The sequence below is a fragment of the Littorina saxatilis genome, linkage group LG1 (genome assembly GCF_037325665.1).
Source record: "Littorina saxatilis isolate snail1 linkage group LG1, US_GU_Lsax_2.0, whole genome shotgun sequence".
NCBI lineage: Eukaryota > Metazoa > Mollusca > Gastropoda > Littorinimorpha > Littorinidae > Littorina > Littorina saxatilis.
The window spans coordinates 13,567,978-13,579,232 of NC_090245.1; the positions used below are offsets into that span (position 1 = coordinate 13,567,978).

The 11,255-nt window shown below is 44.8% G+C and overlaps 1 protein-coding gene across 1 annotated transcript; it reads right to left on the minus strand.

Annotated features, from left to right (window-relative positions):
- Positions 1-1,615: 1,615 nt before the first annotated feature.
- LOC138962212 (uncharacterized) lies at positions 1,616-10,608 on the minus strand. Its single transcript, XM_070333944.1, has 2 exons — positions 3,568-10,608; positions 1,616-3,332 (listed from the first exon to the last, which is right to left on the minus strand). Exon 1 carries the CDS (start codon positions 10,121-10,123, stop codon positions 8,021-8,023), a length of 2,103 nt encoding a protein of 700 aa, XP_070190045.1. The 5' UTR covers positions 10,124-10,608; the 3' UTR covers positions 1,616-3,332; positions 3,568-8,020.
- Positions 10,609-11,255: the final 647 nt, after the last annotated feature.

The following is an 11,255-nucleotide window of genomic DNA, read 5'->3' on the forward strand; positions in this document are numbered from 1 at the left end:
CATTCACTAAAGCTGAACGTATTGTTTTGAATGAGGTGGTGCCAAAATCCGGGTCTGTACGGCCAGCGGCATTCACTAAAGCTGCACGTACTCATGACCTCTAGCCTAGGGTCGTAGGTCTCGTAAGTATACAAGCATTAGTCTGCTCTTGCTGACGCAGGATTTAGCCTGCGGTATGTATAGCGGCCATTCTCCTAGCTCAGACTAAAGAAGGTGCGGCGTATGGGTATGTAAACGGTACTGTAATTCTCCGTGCTGAGGTGCACGAACCGAAAGTGGGTGCCACCCAACCGGGAGAGAACAAACCGCGGGTTCTGATTGGTTCAAATCACAACCAATCTCAATTTCAACCAATCCAACTCCTCGGCTGGCTCCCATCCGGTTGGTAACTTTCTCGTGTACCTCGGCCCTGGTCTCTTCAGGCTCAGACGCTGTGACCAGCAATTAGACGTGAACGAAGATTAGAAAAGGCAACATCTAGGCTACAAGCTTATCAAAATCAAAATCGCAGCCGCGAAATTGGCCGGCACCTTTAAAGGTCAAACGACCTTTTCGTCGCACCGATTTCGATGGTGTACCAGCAATGGCGAAAACTCCTTTTAGTTTTACTTACATGAACGGCTGTTTTCTGGCGAAGCGTTTTCTGTGGAGTGTTGAAACAGCGTGCATTTATTTGGCAGCAGTTCAGTTTTATGATTACTCGATATACTATACACTGCGTTTAGAGTTGACCTGAGATGACGACAATGGCCTGAGCACTAGTGGACATTACATTTCTCTGTATTGCATCATACTCTACAGAATGTTTTCATAAGCTATGTTATTTATTTGTTTATTTATCTGTGACAAAAAAAGAAAAAGAAAAATGAAATGTGATCATCTTGTTCTTTCTTTATTTGGTGTTTAACGTCGTTTTCAACCACGAAGGTTATATCGCGACGGGGAAAGGGGGGAGATGGGATAGAGCCACTTGTCAATTGTTTCTTGTTCACAAAAGCACTAATCAAAAATTTGCTCCAGGGGCTTGCAACGTAGTACAATACTGGGGAGAATGCAAGTTTCCAGTACAAATGACTTAACATTTCTTACATACTGCTTGACTAAAATCTTTACAAAATCTTTACAAAAATTGACTATATTCTATACAAGAAACACTTAACAAGGGTAAAAAGAGAAACAGAATCCGTTAGTCGCCTCTTACGACATGCTGGGGAGCATCGGGTAAATTCTTCCCCCTAACCCGCGGGGGGTGATCATCTTGTAACTTCCTTAATTTGTAATATTTACCTATCACAATTAACTTCAGTGCTCTTGTTTGGTATTTTATTGATCTTTCATTATGCATTTTGCGGACACAGTTGTTCTTTTTAAATATCCGACTCTTTGTGAATTTAAGTATATTGTATGAAGTATGCGCATGCAATGGCTTTAATCTGTTATACGAAGAATTAAAACCTAATGAATCAAACCTAGGTCAAAGTTGTGTACAGACATTACATTACATTCACGGAAAACATTTGTTGCAACAGCCACAAGGAAATCAGACACAGCAGGCGAACAGTGCCAAAGGATGGTAACGCACGGAAAACACACAAAAAGAACACGATACATAGTGAACGCTTTCTGACACTTTAATACTTCTGTACATTTGTGTGATATATTACAAATACTACACAGTGCACATCATAACGTCTGACGTCACACTCACTGAATCAAATCTTCTCCTATAACTCTTTGACCCTCGCAAGTGTAGGAGTAAGTAACAGTAACCTGAAAAAGTAGGTGGAGATTAAAAGAACTGAAAGGGCACAAAATGAGATACAAACTGCTTTTAAAGGTAAATTGAGGTACAAAAAGGTTGAGAACGCCTAGAAGGACGCACAGTAACATTGTATTTGGGCAATTTTTACCAAGAGCACACGTAATAACATTGCATTTGGGCAATTTCTATAAACAGCACAAGTATCATTTAACATTGCATTTGGGCAATTTCTATAACCAGGAGACGTAATAACATTGCATCTGTGCAATTTCTATAACTCACTTGTCTGTACAAGGACTGAACACAAACGCCATTCTTCAGCCAATATGTGTGGTAAACGCTTCAGATTAAAGTGGCCTTTCAACAGACGAGGTGAGGCCGTAACTCTATCACAGAGGTTTGTGTAAGTTCCGCAGCTATAGGACTAATTGAAGGAACAATCGAAAAACAACAAAGAAGCAAAACAAAAAAAACAAAAAAAAAAATTTGACGAATACACAGCTCACTGTATATATATATTTATTACAGAAAGACATAACAATAACAGCTTTTGTCAGTGAACCGGATATCATCCGAGTAGTTTTGTGACTGTGAGAGCCAACTTTGACAGTATAGCAGAGCACAGAGCAATAACAGGGGGAGAACAAAAATGGCAGAGAAGAATAGAAAGATCATTTTTATCACTTATACTTTACTGATGATGTCCCTAAAGTATTGACATGCAGGAATTATTTCAAAGAAACTGTTTTCTTTTCAAACTGGGAAAAAAATCGGGAAACGTGTCTGGCTACACAATCATACCGATCGTTTTTCTTCATAAATCGTCAATATTTTCACATGATTGAATCATTCAAAGAAAACATATTTTCTGTTAATTGTTTTGCACTGCGTCTCATCAAGAATCAAACTGCCAGAGTCGGAACAATTCCGGTAAGGCCAAACAAAATTATATGTTGGTTTAGGGTAATCCAACCTACCCTATTTTTTCCCGCCGACCCTATAACTTTTTTTCTCTCCATTTCTCAAACAAAATCCCCCAAAAAACAACCTCTGGCACATTTTGCGAACCTCACCGAAACTAAAAATAAAAAATAAAAATAAAATAAAAACCGACCTACCGACCTTATTTGTTTTGGTCATGTTACCCTAAACCAACATACATTTTTTGTTTGGCCTAAAATATATAACAAACAAACAACACAGTGGGAAAATATGAGCGGCCAAACAGCACATATATATTGCGCCAAACATCACATAACATTTTTTCATCAGGACCGAAGCGGATGAGCTTACACACTAGTCACAGCATCTTTTCAATTCAAAAAGCATCAACAGCAATGTGGATGACTGTTTTTATATTGCGTTATAAACCAAAGGACATTTAAACCTTCTTTGGTAAAACACAAACAAGATCAGTCACGACATGACAATCAAGTAGACCTACATACACAAATGCAAAAAACAAACAAACAAAAACCACCAATATTCAGAGTCAGATGGTGGAGCCAACAAGTAGTCTCTAGGACAGTAACATATCACCCAACATACCGTGTAGACATCGCACATTGTTCTTAGGCCAAAAAAAAAATAGTCTGTTTACGGTAACCCGACCGACCCTATTTTTTTCGCGCGACCCTAGACTTTGTTTTTGGCATTTGGGGAAAAAAAAAATTAAAAAAAAATTCTTGGGTTTTTTTTGCAAAATAATGTAAAAATATGTTTTTTTGGAGAAAAAAAAAATCCCAACCTACCGACCCTATTTTTATGGCCTATGTTACCGTCAACAGACCTTTTTTTTTTTTGGCCTTACATTCATCAGTCACCTCATCGCCATCTCTTGATCACGTGCACGCGCCAACAAACGAGCGTTGCACTGGGAGCGCTTGCAGTGTGCCAGGTACAAACACTCCTCTTCTGTTTCTTCCCCCCTCCCCCCCCTCCCCCCTAACATCTCTCAACCCACTCCAAAACCTTAGTGTATCAGTTCCACATACATTCTTCATTACAATCTTTATCTCGTCTCTCAGCTCCATTCTCTCCGAATAACGTTCATGGGTTTGTTTGTTTGTTTGTTTGCTTAAAAGGTGGTCGTCTACATTTTTGCTTTTTTTTCATTAATCTTATGGTTAGATTTCGCTAAAAAGTTATGTCAGATGATGAATGAACCATGGGGAAAAAAGTTATAGAAAAAAAAAATATGTAAAAAAAGATTTTATTTTTGGGTAGCGTGACTCACGCTTCCAATATTTTGTTTTCTGTTTGCTGAGAACATGTGCTTTGCCTAAAAATACTGACCAATCAAATTCATGTCACTATGCTTATAGCCACGCCCAAACAAGTGCAGCAACAGTTTGACACTGGAGCGCTGTCCACGCTTTTTTTTTAAACACACGAAATGCACGGGATTTGAGAGGAGTTTTGCGCTTGGCATTTTCCAAATAAGGATATCCTACTATGAGTACTACGCTGGAATACTACAATGAATTTTCAAACGGCTACACTGGCTTCGTCTTTCCTGATCGAAAGGGGGTGTATTGTTGATATTTGTAGATAATAGACTCTGCATTTTAATGGTCAAATGGCGATTTCGGTATAAAAATGTAGACAAGGACCTTTAACGCCCAGCCGACCACGAAGGGCCATATCAGGGCGGAACGTTCATGGGTGAAAATCGCTCTGACGTTTATGACGTCAGTGACGTAGTATGCACACAAGTCAAGAATTGACGCCAGAAATATCCTGAGAACGATTCTACAAAATGACGGACAGATTTTGTTTAAAAAAAACTGAGTTTGAAAACTAATTTGAATATTTTATATTATAAGGTTATAGATCTATTCTGCAACCACTACGACACACAGACAGCAGAATGCCATACTGGAGCAAAAAATACGTAAACATTTAATTTACCGTGAGTCTTTCTTTTTTGTGGTAAATATATATATCTATATCTACTATTGAGGATGAAATGAAGGGTACGAAAAACATATCTAGCTATGTACAGGGCTGTCAGACAGCATAGAAAATTACCCGGCAAAGTAATTACTGTAGACCCCCCCCCCCCCCCCCCCCCCTGCCTGTCCTAACCACACACACACACACACACACACACACACACACACACACTGGTTAGCCGCGATCACTTGCATACATACTTATTAACCCTATAGAGTGTTCAACTTTTAAATTATTAATACAAAGTGTGATGTAAAGGTCAGAACAAAGCGATGCTGGGAGGGATGCTTTGCAAAAGAACATCTACGTCTCGTGTACGAGGCAATTAATAAATACACCGTTGACAAACTACAACCACAAAATGGAAACACACGTGTACAATACAGGTCACAGGAACGCACGATTCCAATACCGTGCAGAATTAAATACTCGTCAAAACAATCACATTGCACATTTTGAATCTGCATACATTCTAGCAAAGCTCTGAAAGGACTGTGAATTCTGAATAAATACCATAGACACTTCTATCAGAACTGCTATACAAGTAAAGACATTTCTCCATTCGTCTGACTGTGTTTGAACCAAAATATTTTCTGATAGAATCTGCCTCTGAACAAATTAAACGAAAGAAACACCCCACTGCAGGCTAAAGAGCATTGTACAACACATCATTCAGACAACGAGATATTTATCGGAACAGTAGAGGTATGGTAACTGTGAGCAAACAACGGTCCAAAACTTAATCATCAGATCAACAATGGCTTTCTGGAAAAAAGGTTTAGAATTTGTAAACACCGAAGACGAAGTTTGTCGATTCCCTACAATGATAGAATGTATTAGCACATGTTGGCAAGAGAATGACGGATTCAAGACAAAATACAGCTCAAAAGACGTCTCTCCACAATTGTTTGCCACAAAAGAAAATTTTACTGCTTAACATACGGTGGAGGTAATCTCAGGTAAGTTTATGTCTTTTGGGGGCATATATTGTATCAGGGAAATCGATCAAGGAGAGAAACAACACACACACACACACACACACACACGCACGCACGCACACACACACGCACACACACACACACACACACACACACTGACATAGGCACGCAGAAGGGAGGGGTGGATTATATGATAATTCCTTTCCCACACCGAATGTGCTTTCTCTCCTGAATAATATTGTTTAAGCCAAGCAGGGTGTGAGGAGGGGTGGGGGGATAAGGGGTGGGGGGGGGGGGGGGGGGCTGGAGAAGAAGAAGAAAGGAAAAACGGGAAGACCTTACTCGGCTTAGTGTTCCCTCTTTGAATTAGACTGCATTTCAGTAATTTAAAAAGAAACTATAAAAGCCGCAAATTTCTTCATCAGATCTTTTTTCTCAAGACAACCAACAAATTATGAAAGACGTTATCTATAGTCAGTTCTCAAATTCTATGAGTGCGCTCTCTAAGGGACTAGTTTACATGAAAACGTCAGTTGGCCTTCACATTTGATTTTATGCCAGTAATCTCCAAAGAATCAACTTACTAACGAAAAAGCTGGCATCGATACTTTTTTTTAAGAGTGAGAGTATGGTGCAGTGTCGTCGCATACAATACTGGAACTGGCTAGAATTACAGTTAATCACTAGCTATGTCCACTACCAACACTAACAACGTATGAACAGATCACAGAGTCCATAAAACGGATTACCATTCAAGCAAGTCTGTTAGGGTAAACAACTGTTCTATGGCAAGTTTTAGCATAATTCACATGTATACACGCAAGAGTCCAACAACGACACCACTCTGAAGTTAGAACTCGAGTAATGAATTGCAGCAACGCGAAACTACACTCACCACCACAGCAACGCGAAACTACACTCACCACCACAGCAATCGAGGTACAGCTTTAACGGCATAAGTAGCGACAAAAATGAACATTGCGAATCAGTGATTACTATTTGTAATTGTGCAGTGATATTGGTATCATATCAGCAATATTACTGACAATTAGTAAATTACTAATATATATCAGTGATGTTAGAAATATTCATTTTTGCTACTAGTACACCGTCACACACAGCGCGAAAAGCCAATCACAGAGACTCTACCATTTATGCTAATAGCAATTTATCACTCTGCCAGTGGCCTGGAGGGCAATGACCTTTTGCCGCGAACCACACAAATAAACCCGCTGTGAAGAAACGGCACAGTTTTGTCTGCACTCATTTGTCGTGTGGTGTATTACACGACCATTCAATGTGTATCTTTTCATCTAGCGTACAGGATCATGATAATGATCACAGGTCTGGCGAAAATTATAACAGACTTCCTTCTTTGTACAGTTCTCCTTAGGTCGGGCGAACATTAGAACAGACTTCCTTCTTTGTACAGTTCTCCTTAGGTCTGGCGAACATAAGAACAGACTTCCTTCTTTGTACAGTTCTCCTCAGGTCTGGCGAACATTAGAACAGACTTCCTTCTTTGTACAGTTCTCCTCAGGTCTGGTGACAAGTATAGCAGACTTCCTTCTTTGTACAGTTCTCGATCTCTCTTGTCGTGGAAACGAAAGACTTAAGAGCGTAGTGTAGACAGAAGAATTGCCTCGCTTAACACAACCAATGTTACACGCTACATTCCTCGGTGGAAACACTGAGGAAAATTCCCTGTAAAGATAGCTTTACTCACGCCTGTTAAAGCACACGTGTCGAAACTGGACTGAAAGACTTGTGTATACATCGTCCCACATAAATTATTATTTTCCCGTTCACATTAAATGAACAACTCACCAGAGAATCCTTTTCGTTTCCAACTTTGAATAAATACAAGAACGCGCGCACACACACACGCAGTAGCCTTGGATTACGTACCAGTTCATTTTCCTCTTCAGCAGCAAAGAGCACAAAAAAGCCGAGGTAAAATTGAAACACATTCCAAAGAAAACAACGCTCCAATGCGTTTTCTTCTACCATGGACATGGTTTTAGCAACGTACCCGCAGCTGCGGGTAAAGGTACTAAAACACAAAACTCCCATGCGTTCAAACATGTCCTGCTGAGATAGTCTTCAACAAAGCAGTCCTCATGGCAAATGGTAAATCCCAACACAGCTGGAAGATATAGCACCTCAGAGGAAATGCGTCCAGGGATCCAAGCAGAACATCCGTTCTAACTAACGTATCCTGCTGAGATGGTCTTACCGACGAAGCACTCATCTGACGGAGAGTAGTAAATCCCAACACTGTTTGAACTTGAAGACGTAGCAGCACCTCCAAGGAAATGCATCCAGACGAGTAGTAAATCCCACCAGTGTTAAAAGACACAGCACATCAGAGAAAATGCATCCAGGCGTTTTCCGCTTCGGTAGGGATGGTCTTGGCGAAGCACTCAAAACCGTAGTTGGCGCCGTGGTTGTTGTCCCAGAACTCGCTCCCGTTAGCGTTGAAGGACACGGCGAACTCCAGCTTGGAGCCGGGGCCAAAGTCGTAGGGCGGGACGATGGTGAAGGAGAAGCGGTCAGTGGAGCCGTCGTTGGAGTTGACCATGTAGGAGGCGGAGATGTCGTGGAAGGTGGCCCAGCCGTTGATAGTGTAGCGCACGCGCACCGACTTGTGGAAGGAGATGTTGGCCACGCGCACCACGCCCGTGATTGACCCCGACACGATCAGCGCGTTCTCCAGAGCCACCTTCTCGCACATTACGCGCTCCCTGAAGCCCATGTCGGCCCCGGGCTGCTGGAACGTCTCCACTATGAACTTGGTGCCCATGCCCTTGCGGTCCTCGCCCATCCCGAACTGCAGGTCCTTCATGGCGGACGCCGGGATCTTGGGCGGCGACTCCAGGTTGAGGATGTGCCGCACGGACTCCAAGTCCAGCCCCATGGCGTCAGCGAAGCGCACCACTTTCTTACGGCGCGGGGTGCCTGGCGGCGTCTTGGAAGACTTGAGGGAGGTGGACTTTCTCAGCTCGGACCTGGGGAAGTTGAACTCGCGATCCTCGTACAGAGGACTCTCTGGTGACACCAGGTCTTTGTAGGAAGAGCTCAGGCCTCGCTCGTCCGTGCGGAATGGCCCGTCGTTGAGGGTGATCTTCAGCCCAGTGATTTTCGCGTTCTGCGTTTTTTTGACATCGCCCGTCTCGGGACTAGCACGTGACGGGCTGGGGCTTGCTTTCTGTTCTTGAGAACCAGCGCCACTGTCTGTGGGTGTGTCAGTAGCACCTGCTGAACCTGAACCTGTGTCTTTCGTCGTAGAGCCGCTTTCTTCCGACTCACATTTAGTGTCTTCCGGTTTAGCCTGGGCAGCGTCACCTTGTTTAGATTCACTGTCCTCCGCGTCAGACTCTTTACTTTTGGAGTCAGGACTATCATCATGACCAGTAGCATCCCCACCCGACTTCACCTCGCCTGTCTGAGAGTCTTCAGCGCACTCCGTGACTTTCGGTTCTTTTTCAACGTCGTCCGATGCGTAGATTGTAACTTGAGGTCCTTCCCTGTTATCAGGTTCTTCGTGTTCCTCCCCATCCCGTGCTGACTGAGGGTCTCCAGACGCAGCGTCGGGAGCAGCAGCTGGGGGGTGGTTGTGGTCGTCGTCCTCGTGGTGGCGGCGGCGGTCGGAGTAGAAGGTGCTGGCGGCCTTGTTGACGGCCTCCTCCAGGGACAGCCTGAGCTCATCCTCGCTCTCCATCCCCTCCACCTCCTCGGGGCTGTAATACATGGAGTCCCCGGACACGTAGGTATCGTCGCTGGCCTCGCTGAGGGTGGACTTGCCGTTACCGCCCTCCAGGCCGTCCAGGTCGTCCGTCATGTTGACGAACACGCCCTCCTCGCTCACCATGTCCGAGTCCGGGGACTCCACCTTCTGCACGTACCGCTCAAAGTCCGACTGCTGCTGCTCGCGCTCCTCGTGACGGTGGTGGTGGTGAAGGTGGGGGTAGTCCTTCCCCTGCGGTGCGCGGAAGGCGGAGGACGAGGAGACGGGGAGGGACATGGTGGCCTCCATGCCGACGTCACAGTTGTCGGGTCCGCCTCCACTTCGGAACGACGCATGTGACGTGTCACCGTCCGCTGTGCACGTGCTGCCCAAATCGGCCATGGCATGCGCTCCTAGCAGCTCTTCTCTCTCAGTGTCCTCACGATCACCACTATCGAGGTCTCTGTGTCTCTTTTCCTCGCCCTCCTCCTTCTCTCCTCGTTGTTCTAGTCGTAAAAGTTCAGCGCTAGCCGCGGCGCCTGTTTTCATGCAGTGTGCGGCTCCCACATCTTTGCTCAGTCTCTGTTTTTCGAGCTTGGCATTGTGGACATAAGCAGAGCTGACGCTGTAGCGGTCGAGGTAGCTCTCTCCGACGTACGAGAGATTGCGAGGCAGGAAGATCAACACATCCTCTTCGTTCTCAGTGTCCGACTTGGAACAGGAACACGGGCAGAAGTACATGGCTAATACCACCTATCACCACAGCGCTTCTGGCACAAATCACAACCGGAGAAGACAGGGACGAAAGCATCAGAGATGGGAGGACGGACGATGACGGCGACGACGACGACACAGGAGTAAATGCCATGCTTGTTGACAGGTTTGTTGTTCTTCTGGGACTGGCGAGGCGGCGGCGAGGGTTTCTGCTTTGCTGTGACCCCACAACATGGTGGGGAAGTAGACGAGGGAGGAAGGTAGGGTGTTCGAATGAACACCGCACTCCCCCAAAACACAGAATACACTACACACTCGCACACACGTTACAGTTCGTGAGCACACCAAACCACACTGTAATATCACTGAAGCCACAGCTCAGAGCCCGTGCCAGGTAGCTAGCTATATATATATATAGCTTCCCTTTCTCGCTACGGAAGATTCGCACTCGTTCCAGAATGAGAGCGGAGAGAGAGACACAGAGTGTTTGTTGCTCTGAGCGTGCCGCGCGCTGAACTGGCGTGCATGCGTTGACGTCGATGTCTCTCGCTGCTCTCTCTCGCACTCACAACACAACACACACTCACACCGGGCGACCTAGACCCATAACCGTGACCTCGGCAAGGTCGTTCATTGACTCTGCTAAAATGCTCGCTTCAGCGATCGAACCGGCGACAGTACAGCGATTGGATTTGATCAATGGAGTCAACAACATCCAGACGATTCCCAAACCGAGCGCGGTCGCACCGCCGAAGCGTTACAGCCATGAAATTCTCCGAAACATCGTTTTTTCGTAACGTCCTAGAAAGGTGAAAGCTGTGACCGTCCTCGCATAGCATTAACCGTGTGACGTGCAGGCGTTGACCTCTGACCTTGTGTAACCGGATTGGCGCATTCACCTCGCGGGAGGTGAAAGGAAGAGAGAGGGAGAGAGTGTAAACAATAACACAGCCACGTGTTTGCCCAGTTACTCCGGCGCCGATCGAGCCAGTGCTAAACTTGCAGTGCCAGAACCAAAAAAAGTTCACTTGAACCCACTGAACAATGCTGAGTCGACGAGAAAAAAAGATCAGATGTGGCAAAATGAAAACAATAGTGTCACGTAGTGCTCGCACAAGTTTGGCTTCAGTTTGTTAGGCGTTGTAAACCCAGCCAGGAA

What these genes read in the sequence shown, in the direction of transcription:
- LOC138962212 (XM_070333944.1), bottom strand. Translation starts at nt 10,123, where the DNA reads ATGTACTTCTGCCCGTGTTCCTGTTCCAAGTCGGACACTGAGAACGAA.